The sequence below is a fragment of the Sminthopsis crassicaudata genome, chromosome 5 (genome assembly GCF_048593235.1).
Source record: "Sminthopsis crassicaudata isolate SCR6 chromosome 5, ASM4859323v1, whole genome shotgun sequence".
Classification (NCBI taxonomy): Eukaryota; Metazoa; Chordata; class Mammalia; order Dasyuromorphia; family Dasyuridae; genus Sminthopsis; species Sminthopsis crassicaudata.
The window spans coordinates 230,886,511-230,901,712 of record NC_133621.1 but is presented as its reverse complement, the minus strand read 5'-3'; the positions used below and the strand labels follow the sequence as shown (position 1 = coordinate 230,901,712).

The following is a 15,202-nucleotide window of genomic DNA, read 5'->3' as shown; positions in this document are numbered from 1 at the left end:
AGACAGACATTATACCCAGACAGACAGACATTACATTAGATGCCTTCTCGATGGATTGGTAAGGAGAGATGGAGAGAATTCGGAACTCAAAATGTTTAAAAAAGGAGAAGGAAGCGTATCTAAGAACGTGCATGTATGCATTTATGTTTCAGAATTCCTGGATTAGATGAACGAGGAACCTGCGGCTGACACCCCCATTCCCTTAAACGCTCAGCTCTAATAGCTCCAAGATGCGTCAGCAGGAGGCGCGGCACTCTTGCTTTAGCTCTCCTAACTCTGGGCGGGGCCTGGGCGCCCCTCTCTTCCTCTCTCCCTCACTCCGTCTCTCCCTTCCCACCCCTCCCTTCGCCGCCGCCGCCGCCGCCGCCGCGCTGGGTCACGTGACTTTCCGCGCATGGCGGCAGCTGTCGGAGGCTGCCTCGGGAGCTTGTAGCCCGGGGTGTGGGGTCTGCTGTGTCCCTGTGTCCCCCCTCACCCCTCACCCGCCCCTTCTCTGTTCTCTCGCAGCCCGGCGGGCGGAGCAGGGATGGCGGAGCGAGGCCTGGAGCCGTCGCCGGCCGCCGTGGCGGCCTTGCCAGCCGAGGTGCGGGCGCAGCTGGCCGAGCTGGAGCTGGAGCTCTCCGAGGGTAAGGAGTCCGGGCCGGGCCGGGGGTAAGGAGGAGGGAGGAAGGGAGCCAGCCAGCCGCGGGAGGGGGGGCTTTGGAGGAGGAAGGCACCTGCCTAGGGCCCCCTTCGGGGCCGGGAACCAACGAGTCGCCCGGGCTGCCCCGGGAGGACTTCTTCCCGGGATGCATTTTTGCCGTCGTTTCATTGTCTCCCCGAAGTGGCAGCGGCTGGAGGACGAGGAGGAGGGCGAGGGGGAGAGGTTTCCTTCGGGCCGGGGCTTCCCCTTTTCTGCCCCCACCTCCGGTTCGAGACAAAGCTGCTGCCCCCCTCCCCCTTCCCGCTTAGGGGCGAGGTAGGTAGGGCTGCTGGCAGCTTTCCCCGAACTCTTTGGAGTGAACCCCCGCCCCCTCCTCCCCGTTCTGAAATAGAATAATAAAGAGCAAAAAAAAAGCCCCAGTCCGCTGCCAGCCGAGGAGGAGTCCGCGGCCGTCCTCCTTCCTCTCTCCTCCGGACGTGTACAGAGCGCTGTCCGTCAGTCCGTCCAGTGACAGGACGCGACAGGATGGGCGCCCTCCCTGCTTTGGAGGGGGAATTCCCCACCTCCAGCCTCCACTTCTGATGCTCCGAAAGCCGGAGCCGCTGCTCGGGACACTTGAGCTTGTCACTCTTTCTTTGGACCCCTGCAGTAGGAGAGAAGCCTTGTGTCTAATTTGAGGGTAGAGGAGCCTGCGGAAAATCAACCACTGTTGTCCCCAAAATAAGTGCCTTGGATAACAATGCGAGAACATTGTGCTGTCTCGTCTGCATGTGATGCAGTTGTGATCAGTTCCCTGCAAAGTTCCTGTTTGTATCAGAGGCTGTCTCTGCAGGGACAAAACTCGCATTTTTTCTTTATTGTACACATCATCGCTTCTGTGCTGTCTCGAGATCAGGATGTTCCCATTTTGTTCCCTTTTTGAGGGACAGTCCTTAGAATTTGCATCTTTCAGGAACAAATGATGGCCAATTGGAATTGATGAAGGTGGCAGATTCCCAACTGAAGAAAGTCCAGGTTTTGGTTACTTATGAAAGAATTGGATATTTAATGCAAAGCAGGAAAGGTAATATTAGATATCGAAGTTCACTTAAACATGGGGAGGAGGGGGGAAGTAACCTATTATCTTTTAGTCTGCCCAGAAGAGAATATCCCTTAGGTATTTTTAAAAGCCCTGTGAAAAGTATGACATTTAAATGAATTGAAAAAAATTAAACCCAACAAAAACATTTGTTAAGTACCTCTTCTCAGAGCTCTTGGCAAGGTACTTAAAGGGAGACGCAAAGTGCCTTCCTCCTCTTATTCCTAGTTTATTCAGTATACGTCTTGTTTCTACATAGTTGTCTGCATTTCTTTAGATTTTTGGGGGGAGCCTTTCTTTGTATCCCCAGTGCAACGTATTTCCTGTCACATAATAGTTGTTTAATAAATGCTTTTTAAAATTAAAATCGTGGAGAGGAATTTCGTTCAGTTAATTTTAAAGTAATTCTTCTACATGTTTAACTGAAATTAATAGGGTATTTCTGTGGAAAGTTTCATGTTTATGTTTTGTCTGATGTTGTGAGAAGCCTCCCCTCCCAATTTTTTGTACCCTTCTATGAGAATACTGAATTGCAAAGTTTAATGTCCAAAGATAGTTTCTTAGACATAAATTTTCTCTGGGAAACATTCTAAAAACAAATGGATCCATTCTGCACGTGGAAAGTGTCCTTTTTCCCTACACAATTTTATTACAGAACCAAATAATATCTTAGTATTTAAAGGATATACATTTTGTTGGAGGGAGGGGGTTACCTGACATCAATTGTGAAGATTATAACCCTTTATGCCAAAGTATTTGTTTTCATGATTCACTGTGATTGAACTAGTTGAACAAGCCCTTTTGCTTCCCTTCTTTGTTTCATAGAACCTTAAAATCTTCTGGTAAGACCTGCCTGAGATTGCATTAGGCCAATAGAGTCTTGGATATGTGTCATTTTCACTTTACAGTGAAGCATTGAAGCAGAGTTTAGGGATTTCAGTGATAGCTGATTTCAGAGTTTGTGAAATTGACTTTTTTTTTTTTTTATAACATCTTAAAATAGAAAATCTTAGAGAATATGTACTCCCGCCCCCTTTACTTTTATAAACAAGACATTGAGTAGTTTGGATCATTGAAATAGAAGGGTTCAAAAAAATCCACATATATTTTTGTACAGAAGAAGGGAAATTCAAGATTCCTTTTATTTTTATTTTATTCCTTTGTGCTTTGTCTCATTCTCTGATTACTTGTTTACATTATGTTTCTAGAAATAATTTTGAATAACTTCTTAGAAAACTCTCAAGTGATTATGCTCATGCCTCTCCTTTTTCAAAAAGTGTTAATAGCTTACAAACTGTGAATTGTTAGGCTAAAGTATTTTTAATGACTTTAGCTGCACAGTTTGCTTTCTTACTAGGCGTGTTATGGGAATAAGAAATGGTTAACTAGGTACTTTGACCTTTTTTAAAGCTTATTTCTGGTGAATAAATATTGTTTCTTTCTTTGTGTTTATATTCTTTATAGTATAGTGCCTGCCTGGCCCATAGTGGACTCTTAATAAATAGTTGCTGACTTGCTAATTATTCCTTAAGTAGCTTTATGCCACAGTTATTTCAAATGGCATATCTTTTGGCAGGGAGGAACTATTCAGAAAATTTGTATTTTCTACAAATTCTAATAATTCTGTATTTTCTACAAATGTGTCAATCACGAAATTGAAGAAAATGTAATGTAGAAATGTAACTAAAGGAGCTCATCTCTAGTTTATCTTGCTTAAAATATCACTTATTACATGGGAATAGGGATTGTTTGTAAGGAATGTGAATAGTTTAAACAAACAAACAAACAAACAAAAAAACCCACTTCAGTTAAATGTTGGTAGCTGTTTTAATCATACTGTGGAGGGATCAATTTTATCCTAATAAAATTTTCTCTAATCTGATTTTCCAAATGTCTTTTGATTATCAGAGGAGAGTAGGAGGACAGACAGAGCATTGGGCCAAGAGTACAAAAGACTTGGTTCAAAACTTCTTCAGGAACTTAATTAATTATGTGATCCTGGGCAAGTCATTCAGCCTCTTTTTGTCTCAGTTTCCATAACTGTAAAATGGGGATAGTGATAGTATCTACCAGCCAGGGTTGTTAAGAGGATGAAATAGAATAATAATTGTAAAGAATTTAGCCTGACATGTTTTAGAATTGCTTATTACTTTCCCTTCCCTTTCAGTAATATTTCTTTGATTCTTTCTCCAAGGCTAACTCCTATACAAGTACACTTGATTTCTCCTCATTTCCCAGTTGAGTTATTTGAATAACCTTTTAATTAGTTTTCCTTCCTAATGTTTTTCTTTTATCCCAACTCTCACACAGTCACAAAGTGACTTAGGTGTCTGACCATGTCTTTTTGCCTTTAAAATTCTTCAAAACATGGTCCCACCCCACTTTTGCAGTCATATAAAATATAATACTCCCCTTCATGTGGTCTAACCAAACTGTTATTCTTTCTGTTTCTTCTATACAACATTTTGTCACTTGTTTTCATACTTTTTAGTTGTGCTCTCTATCCAGGATCCCTCCTTAGAATTCATTGTGTCCTTCCAAACTGCCAAGATGAAACCTTTTGTTGAAGCCTTGTACATAAGGAATATGTACCTGGCTATCCTTCCTCATAAAAATTAACTTGGGTTTATTTTGTATATATTTATTCCTGCCCATGGATATTGTTTTCCTGGCAGAGTTTATGCTTCTGGCAATGTTTTTTCTTTCTTTCTTTCTTTCTTTTTAAATTTTATTTTATCTCTAGCACCTCGTACTGTGCCTGCCCTTTGTAGATACTTAATTGTTTCTTGATTATCCTTTTTTTAGGATCTGCTATATTTATATGAATTTTTTGTTCAATAGTATAAACCATTACATTTTTCTGTAATTGATTTTTAATTTAGACTTTGGTCATAGCTTAAATCAACAGAATAGTTAAATATCAAGCATATGTCTTATTATTTGCTGCAAAGTGTGTAATCTGGTCATATGATATTTAGTTTGTTTTAAACAGTTGACTAACTAGATTTGATGATAGAAGTCTGACTTGCTTTCACACCAAAAGCAAAGGCTACCATTGTGAAACAGAATTTAGAAATTGATGAGCTTTTCTTAGATGAAATAGCAAAAGGAGGATATGAGATGAATACAAATTTATCATTGGAAATTAGTTGAGAAATATGACATTGTTTCTAGTTTTTGTAGCTCACTTAAAGTGCCACCGTGGCATGAATTTTGGTTTGATTTTAGGTATGACTTTTTATTTGGTTGTTTTCTCTGCCTTTTCTTGGTCTGTTTCTATAGCAATAGTATTCACATTATGTAGTACTAATGATAAAATGGAATTTTCATCTGCTGTCAAAGTATAAGGAAGTATCTTCTAAATTAGTTGTTCACCATACATCAGGGGAGTTTACATTTTTATTTCTGATAAGATGTGAACTTAAGCTATGTACATACATGTTATTTCTAGTCTCTGAAAAGCCTATGTAACAATATACGCTGGATCTAGGAAATAAATAAACAATATTTTTTGGGGAAAAATACTTACATACTTTGATGGATCTGTCATCTTCTTGATATGGATCTTTTCTCTACAAAGCTAGATGGCAAATCATTTGTGCCTTCCTAGCCTGTGGGATTATAGCCATGTCTCTCCAAAATTCTTCCATAGAGGATTTTCTAAGTGCTTTGGATACTTCTTAATGTTACACAGAATCCACAAAATACTGGGGACATTCATCTTTTCTTTCTTGCTCTTGTTATCTAACAAGTTCATTTCCTTTTTCACTTGTATTGTAGTGTCCTGTTGTCTCTCAATTGTAATCCTTCTCTGGGAGGAGGTTTTTTTTCTGTAAATTCTTTTTCTCTGTGAGCAGGTTTCTTGGGAGGTTTCTGGAGCCTCCAGCCAGAGTGAAGGTAGAATCTCCTAGAGTGTGGGAATCAGACTCTGCCTCTGAGAGTATGGGAAGTCTTCTCCTTGACCCAATCTAGACTTTATATGTTTTTCATACTTAACTGAAAATTCTGTTGGTAATGCCCTCAAGCTTTTTGCTCCATCCTTCTTTGCACTACCCTTTGGGTTACCTGCAGTTCTGATTTTTCTGTGATTGTGTGTTCTGTAATGTGTGAGAGGTAAATGTGGGATTTAGATGTTTAAAAGATGTTCTTTGGAAGTAGGAAGCAGTATCTTGAGATCATTGAATAAAATATAAGTATATAGCGTGTCTACCTAATTACTGGAAGTTTTCCTAATAATAATAACTTACGGGCATATTACCATTTTACAGATGAAGGGAGACAAAGATGAGTGACTTGTCAATGCTCACATAGCTATTGAGTGTTTAAGGTAGTTTTTAAATCTAAATCTTCTGAAGTCCAAGTCTAAGATTGTGCCAAGCTGCTTCACAAAGAGTTTACTATTTTTTTATATTATGTTAATACCATTGTATATTTAAGCTATCTATATACTTTCTCTTTATTACTGATCCATTTCCTTTTCTAATTATACTTCTGTACCCTTCTTTTGGGAAAATTATTATAGGTAATTTCCTGCAGTCTGCTTGTAGTTTCTGAGATGTGATGTAAGGTAGGTAGTGATTTACTCATTGAGAAATTAAGAACATTGAGGCAGGAATATCATCCTTAGTTTTCTAACAAGTAATTTGAAAGCAGAGCCTAATTCCCTGGTGTCTTTTACAATACTCTATAATTGTGATCAGGTTGGTTCTCTTTGTTGTTTTTTAGATTGGAGAGATCTAAATAGTTATTAATCTAGCTTTGATAAGCCATACTTTTTTAGAAGAACATCTTTAATGTTTGATTGAGGTAGATTTCCTTTAGTTAAGACTGTGTCATTGACTAATACCTAAAGGAAAACCATCGGATTATATTATATAATGGATAGATATGGAGCTATGATGAATTAATAGATATAGAGCTCTATGATGAATTAAAATTGGCCTAGTCTGTAAGAGCTGTGAAAATAAGGAAGGCAAGTTTATAGTAAGATGAGGAAATGGTTTGGAAGGAATCAGACCATGAGCAAGAGAAAAAAAAAAAAAGATGTTAATTGAAAATGCCACATAGCCCTATCATGCTATCAGATATAGTCTCTTTTTTTTTTTTAGCTTTTTATTTTCAAAATACATGCATAGAAAGTTTTCAGTATTCACCTTTGCAGAAACTTGTGTTTCAAATCTTTTCTCTCCTCCTTCCCCACTCTCTTAGACAGCAAGTAATTCAATATATGTTAAAGATATACAATTATTTTATATGTATTTCCATGCTGCATAAGAAAAATTAGATCAAAAAGGAAAAAAAAAAAGAGAAAAAAAGCAAACAAGCAACAAAAAAGATGAAAATATTATGCTGTGATCCACATTCAGGCCCCACAGTCCTCTCTAGATACAGATGGTTACCTTCATAAGAAGTCTATTGGAATTGGCTCAGATATATATTCTTATGTGACTATAATTGTGGGCAGGGTAATTGACAAGTTTTTGGGCTGATTGGTGGACTGATTTTGTTGTGACATTTTCTTAGGACTGCTGGAAAGGCTTTTTTTGGTTTGGTTTTAGAAAAATTTTCCTTTTTATTTTTTTTAACTTGCCTTATTGTAATCTGTGGTAGGTGTTATGATACATAAACTACCTATGTAAAGTACAGAACATGTATACTCTTGCATTGATGTGGGTGTGTCCTTAAAATATATATATTTTTCTGAATATAGGTGAAATATTGCATGGGTTCATTATCTCCCTGGGTATAATAATAATTATTATTATAAAAAGTAAGACCTCATTTTGCCTTCATTTGCTACTACTGGTTTTTAGTAACCTTGATACTTTTTCCATTTATACAATTACAGAAAGTTTGTGAATCTAAGCACCGTTGCATAATGGTCCAGAGCAAGAAAGTGTATCTGAACATATTTTTGGTAATATCTGGATATTCCTGATCCTGCAGATACAGAATGAGAGTCTGAATTAAGAATTGCCACTTTGGGCCAGGAACAGTTTAGTTTAATTTTACAAAGATAATGAAGAATATAGGCTGGGACTTGGAGCATATTAGAAGGAACACAACTACTCTGATGGGAGAAAAACAGTCCAAAGATAACAGTGGATAGGACACTAAAATGATATAATCTTTCACAGAAAGGGATTCTCCCTTTTCTTGTTTGAATACTCTTTTAGGACTTATATAGCCACATCCTTCCTTTTTCCTATACCATATTTCTCTCTTCAATAACAGCTCAAAATTTATCTGAAGTAAATGCTTGACCAATGCCTAATTACCTGCCCAGTGTGAGGAATGTGGGATAAAAAAAAAAAAAAAGTGGAAGGTGATAAAATATAGGAAATCATCTGGTTTGTGGAAAGGTCCTGGAGAGTGTTTTTCATAAGTTCTGAAGAAATCATCATTACTCCTACTACTGTAATAAAATTTGCTACATAGTGGGGTAAGATGGCCTATTTATGAGAACATATATTGTCATTGAATACATAGAAACATCTAGGTACATATTAAATTCAAATCTCAGGCTATAAATTGTAAGGTACACAAATTACAGGTAAACAAATTATCAGGTTTTATGTTTCCAAATATGTATTGCCCCCTTCAAATTAGCCATTTAGACAACAGAGGTACATTATCCCAACAATGCTACAGTTTGTCAAAACATTTTTGAAACTCTTTCAGAGGTTCTTTAAGAATCTGCACTGTCTTTGTGAATATTTCAACATGCCAAATCTTTCTCCTTTGATTTTTGAAAATGGCCAAAAGTCATTCAGTCAAGTCTAGTGAAACAAGATGACAAAGGTGGATAATACTGGTTTTTCCTCAAAACGAAGTGTGACTAAAAAAAGAAGATTGAATATCTTCTATGACTCATATCCTAACTTTCAAGTCAGTTGCAAAAGAGGAGTTCCAAAAATGTTCTGAGTATTGAAAGATCATTCATTACATGACATGTAAAGCTTCCCAGAATAATTATTTTGAAGTATGATATTGCTTTGGATATGTTTTAATTCTCAATATTTTATAGAAATGTCTGGTCCAGAATTTCCTTGAAATATTTGAGAAAAATAATTAGATTACATGGTTTAAGGATTCACTCACTCCTTTGCTTCTACTACTTTCTCTTGCATTGCTCTTCTAAGTTGTATTCTTCATTTGTTGAAGGTGGAGGTTGCCTATAACTAGTTTTTGGATCTTGTGAAATTTAATTACCTATACTTTACTTGTGTCTCATTAATATGATGCCTAAAATGCTTCCTTTCCCTCATATAATCATAGCTATCTAAAACAAAGCTGACCTTTCCTGATTGAGTACTGAATCTCCAATAAGCATTCAGTGAGGCAGTAAACGTTTGTTAAAACTATATTCTATGATGGGTGTGCCAAGCACCTGGGATACAAAAAGAAGCAAAAGATAGTCCTTGCCCTCAGGGAGTTTGTAATCTAATATGGGAGACTATATGGAAAGATTTTTATACTAAGTAAATTATATGTAGGACAAGTAAAAAATGACACTAGGTACCAGAATTAAGAAAGCTTCCAGTAGTAAAAGATAGGATTTTTGTTGCAGTCTCATAATGGTTTTGATATATCTTGGGGGGAGCATAAGAAAGTAAATGGGAATTTGGGGGGAGTTTGGTAGAAACCCACATTTAGGGCTTCTGAAGCCCAGCAGATAACACAGAAAAATACTTTATTCAGATTTTACAATTAGGTACTGTAAACACCCTAAAAAAGAAAAAGAAAAAAATCAGACTTTTCTCTTATACAAAGGAAGGGTCAAAAAAATTTATGTGGATTTTCCAAATCCCTAACTTCCTTCTCACATGTGGAAGGGATAACTCTTGTTAACTCTGCTGTTTGTTTTGTCACTTAGTCATGGGCTGTTTCTTCACTACCAACATGCACATAATGAAGGAGGTAGAACAAATACTCATTCTCTTTGATAGCTGAAATCAGAAACCCTGAAAATAGTAAATATGTGGGTTTTGAGCCCAGGTCTTTTAATTCCAAATCCAGTATTCTTTTTAGGCCTCTCTCACCTCAATATAAACTTTGGCTGAGATTGGGACTTATACTTGCAAGAAAATTAGCATAATGATGAATATATATTAGGTACTCTTTAAATAACTCTTGAATGGTAAGGGTCAGTTGAAACTTTCATTTATAGTAACAACAATAATAAAAACATAAAAATATTGAAGCAAAAATGTGACTAGAGACCTTATTTGTTGTTATTATGTTGTTTACTTCTATTACTTGATGACATAAGTGAAAGATATGACCTTTGTTGCAACATTTGATCTTTTTTCCCATCCCTTCAATGAGTTAATAATCTTATATTTAGGGAAAACATAGTTTAAAATGAAATCTTTGGTTTCAAGGAAGCCTCTAAATGATAGTCTATAGAGCATCAGACCTAAGTGCTTGAGTTCAAATTTTACCTCAGATAAATTACTAACTTTATGAAACTGGAGAAGTCACTTAACCTCATGTATAAAATGGGGATAATAATAGCACCTATTTCTTAAGATTGTTTTGAGAATCAAATGAAATAATAGTTGTAAAACACTTAGCAAAGTTCCTGGTTCACTGCAAGTGCTTATATAATAGTCAAATCTCATCTTCTTGGTTCTATAAAGTACTGTAACCACTGAATTAGCAAGCATTGAACCATTGCTGTTAAGAGAAATATAGGTTTTGTTCCTGTGAGCCTACTTTAACACTTTCCTGAATAGCCTCATATATAGTTTGGAGAATTTCTTCCTCCTTTTTCTGGATGTATCTTGTTTATTCATTATCTTGGAATTCATTATAACTCATGTCTGAAAGAATCTTATCAAACTTACCTATTTTTCCCATGAGTCAAACCTCAGTCTTCTTGTGCTGGGGAAAGCTAGCCAGTGCTTTAGCACTGACAAAATGTTGTTATTTTTTCAGGGAAATCACTCCCCCCCAAACCAAAACCCCCCACAAAAATGCAATAAATGTGGCTTTGATAAATAGTACACCAGAAGGACACTCACTCACTCTATGAGGGCTGAAAACAAGAGAGCAGCTCAGCTGTTCCATCTTAGCTGAGAATGTGCATTTCAGGTGACTTCAGTTTTTTACAAATGACCTCAGAGGTCCAAGAAATACTGATTTTGGATCTGTAAATAATGAGGATTGATTGTAAAAGTTAGTTATTATTTCAAGGTGTTTACCTTGTATTTATGAAGAAAATATGTATACATACATGTATAAATATAACATACACATATATATGTATATATGTATATGTCTCTCTCTCTCTCTCTATATATATATATAAAATATAAGCAAATATAAGGTAAAGATAAGATATGAAGCAAGGCACTAGCAGTGGGAGGAGGGTAGGAATCAGAAAGAGATTCATGTAGATTGTAGCATTTGAGCTATATTTTGAAATAAATTAGGGATTATCAGATGTGGAGGTAAGGATGGAGTACACTCCAGACTTAGGAATCAATGAAGAAAGAGGCTCAGAGGGAGATGGAGCATCGTTTATGAGGGACAGAAAGTCAGTTTGACTGGATTGAAATATATGTAAAAATGTATTGTAGAATGAGACTGGAAATGTTATTTTTAATCAGAATGGAAATACCCTACAGAATAATTTGCATTTTATCTGTGAGATTCCGGCAACATTGGTATTTATTTATCAGAGGAGGGACCTATGGTTTGGTGCTTATGGATATACAAAAGGATGGCAGACCAGTTAAAAGACTATTGCATCTGCTCAAGTGAGAGGTTGAATGAACTAAGGTAAGATAACTAATATGAGACATGTTTGTAAACAACAGTTTTTGGCTACTGTGTTGACATTTGGATGTAGGGAATGTTAGGAGTCAACTGTGACTGAAATTAAGAACCTTGGTGACTAGAAGGATGGTGCTGACCAGAAATACAGAATTTTAAAGAATGGTGAGTGGGAAAATGAAATTATTTCTTTTTCAGATATGTTAAGTTTCAGGTGCCTATAGGACATCTGCCATTCAGTTATCATTTATTAATATATTAGACATGTGCTAAACTCTGGGGATATTAAGAAAATCAAAGAGACAGCCCTTGCCCTCGAGGAGTTCATACTCTAACAGAGGAGACAAGCAAACAAATAGGTACAGACAAGATCTATACAGGATAAATAGGAGGGCATGACAATTAAAGGGGATTGGGTAAGGTTTCCTTAGGTGGGATTTGGAGGAAGCCAGAGCACCCAGAAGTGGAGATGAGGAAGGAAAAGTCTTCCAGACATATGGGAGGCAGCTATGGAAAAAGCCTTGAGTTTGAGATTAAATACATTGTTTTAGAAATAGCTAGAGGCCAATGTCATTGGACGGAAGACTATGTAGTGGGGAATATGCTGAATGGGCTATGGATTTGACAGACTTGTGGCAGGCTTATACAGTGCTCTGGGCTTGAAGGTGGTGGCAGTCTCAGGGGAGAAAAAGGAGCTTATGTGAGAGGTATTATGCTAATGAAATCCATAGGCCTTGACAACAGATTGTATATAGGGGGTTAAAGAGAGTGAGGAGTGAAAAATGACCCCCAGATTCCAGCTTACTGGAAATATAGTGGTAACTTTGGTGGTAATAGGGAAGTTTGGAAGTGAGGAGTATTTAGGGGAAAAGTTAATGAGAGACCACTTTGGGATATGTTGAGCTTATTCAGTTTAAAATATCTGAAAGTTAATTGGATATGAAGGCTTCTGCAACCTCTCTTAATTCTATTGCCTCCTCTCTGTTTTTTATTTCCTATTTATCTTATATATCACTAGTTTTATTATATTTGTATTGGGTCCCCCACTTGATTGTGGGTTTTTTGAGGTCAGGGACATTCTTGTCTCTTTTTATATTCCTAATGCTTGGCACAGTGCCTGGCACATAGTAATACTTAATAAATTTGTAAATTTATAATGATTGGCTGATTGAGATGGGATGCTGGAGATCAGAGAGGTTAGAGCTGAATAGGTAGATTTGAGAAGCATCAGCACAGAGATGATAATTAAATCTATGAAGCTGATGAGATCACCAAGTAAAGTGGTATAGAGGGATTTGGAAATAGGCAGTTGGAAAAATATAGCAGGGGCTTAGGGGAAAGGGTAGGGATAGATTTATAGGTTTGGGAGTCATTAGCATAGAAGAGCTAATTAAATCAGATTGATCAGAAGTGATGAAATTACCAAGGAGAATGTAGAGAGAGGAAAGAAGTGTTGTTTTATTTTAACTTTTGTAGGTATCCTGCAAGTTGTTTTCCTGATCCCTCTTATTTTGATCCACATTTGTGTGTTATAAGACTTTGCAAGATTCTTTGAGTTCTTAATATTTATCACTTATGCAATAATATTTCATTATGTTTATATATCACAATTTGTTCATCCATTTTCCAAATAATGGGCACTTTGTTTCCAGTCCTTACTATTATGAAAAATGCGTGTATAAATATTATTTGCCAAACTGAGACCTTCCCTTTTCTGTCTTTGTCCTTTCTGATGTATATGCCTTGCAGTGGGCTTTGTGGGTTAAAGATCATATACAGTTTAGCAATATTTTTAAAAATTATAATTCTAAATTGTTTTCCAGAATGATTAGATCAGTTCACAACTCCACCAGCTATGTATTTGCGTATCAGTTTTTGGTCCTGCTGGCTATTGTCTTATAATTTTCCTTCATTTAGATTCAGATGTCTCCACTTCTCTCAGTGTCTTTTCCTGCCTTGGTGACATGGGGCTTTCAACCTCATCATCCTGCTGAAATTGTTGTCTCCAAATTTATAAATTTTTTTTTTTTTTTTTTTTTTTTGCTGAGGCAATTGGGTTGCCTAAGTTCATACTACTAGGAAGTGTTAAGTGTTTGAGGTAAAATTTGAACTAAGGTCCTCCTGACTTCAGTGCTGGTGCTCTATCCACTGTACCACCTAGCTGCTTCCAATATTTATTTCTTAATTGCCAAATGTAATGGCCTTTTCTCAATCTTCATCTTTTTTTTTTTTTTTTTTTAACCTCTTTTCAGAGTTTCACACTGTCAGTTATCTTTTTTTCTTTTATCCATTCTGGATTTTATGATAGTGCTTTATCTTGATTATTCTTTCTGAATTCTCCTTGTTCTTTAATGGTATATGCCATACTCACCTATTCTGGATGGTGCTGTCCAAAGTTCTGTCCTGAGCACTCTCTTTTTTTCTCTGTTCTAGCTCACTGAGGATTCTCATCAGTTTCACATATTTAATTATTTCTAGATGTTCCGGATTTAAATATTTCCTCCCGATTTAAATATCTCCTCCTACTCTCTCTGATGGGCTGTAGTCAACCATCTCCATATTGGATTTTTCAAGTTGTTTGTTTAGTGAACATCTGAAACTGAAGTCTTTTTCACTTTATTTCACAACCCTTTCTTTCCCCCTATTTCCCTAATACTGTGGATATCATCTTCCCAGACATCTAGGCTCTCAAATTTGTTGTCATCTTTTCCTCACTTTCTTATGCTACATGTTACGTCTTTTGTCAAAACTTGTTTCTATCTTCAAAATGTATTTTTTAAAATGTATTTTAAAAATATATACATATCCTCTTTTCAATACATAGGCAATACTTTAGTTCAGGTCCTTAGCTCTTACCTAGACTATTGTACTAGCTTTCTAATTGGTCTCATTCTACTCCTTTTTATTCTTTCTTCAGTTGCCAGTAAGTGTAGATTTGCTATTCAATTTCTCTCCACCCCCAGATTCCTGCAGCTTCAAGTATTGTATTTATTTATTTATTTGTTTGTTTGTTGAGGGAATCGTGCTGAAGTGACTTGCCTAGGATCACACAGATAGGAGATGTTAAGTGTCTGAAGCCAGCTTTGAACTCCCATCTTCCTGACTTCAGGGCTGGTACTCTAATCCACTGCTCTATCTAGCTGCCCCTCAAGTATGGTATTCTGACATTAAAAGTTTTTCATCACTTGAAACTTTCCTATCTTTTCAGATTTATTTTTTTTCTTTCCTTTACCTACACTACTTATTTTTCCTTGCATGTGAAACTCTACTCCCTTTCCCTCTGCTTTTTTTCTGGTTAATCCTAAATTCTTGGAATGTTTTCTCTCTTTATCAGTGCTTTAAGCTTCTGACTTCCTTCAAGACTCAGTTCAAAGTCTTCCTTCTGAAGAAAGGAAGGCTTTCCTGGGCCTCCTTACCTCCCTTACCCCCTCCCCATTGCTAATGCCTTTTCCTCTGAAATTACCTTCTGTCTGTTCTATATTCTCTTTGTTTATTTACATTTTTCTTCCTTTGAAATTTGATTTTTTTCTGTGCAAGGACTTCTTAAAATTAATTTTTTTTTTTGTATCCTTAGCATTTAGCACAGTGCCTGAGGACACAGTAATTGCTCATTTTCCTGGTTGACTTTTCCTATAGACTTTTTTTTTTTTTTCTGAGGCAATTGGGGTTAAGTGACTTTAGGGTCACACAGCTAGGAATGT

General features: G+C 36.7%; 1 protein-coding gene across 1 annotated transcript in view; it reads left to right on the top strand.

Moving 5' to 3' along the window:
* The first annotated feature begins 369 nt into the window (after nucleotides 1-369).
* Nucleotides 370-15,202, top strand: part of DIP2B (disco interacting protein 2 homolog B) — a 192,624-nt gene continuing 177,791 nt past the window's right edge. Inside the window, exon 1 of the mRNA XM_074270405.1 lies at nucleotides 370-626. Within this exon, the coding sequence (XP_074126506.1) occupies nucleotides 527-626 (100 nt within the window). The 5' untranslated portion in view covers nucleotides 370-526. The remainder of the gene's footprint in view (nucleotides 627-15,202) is intronic.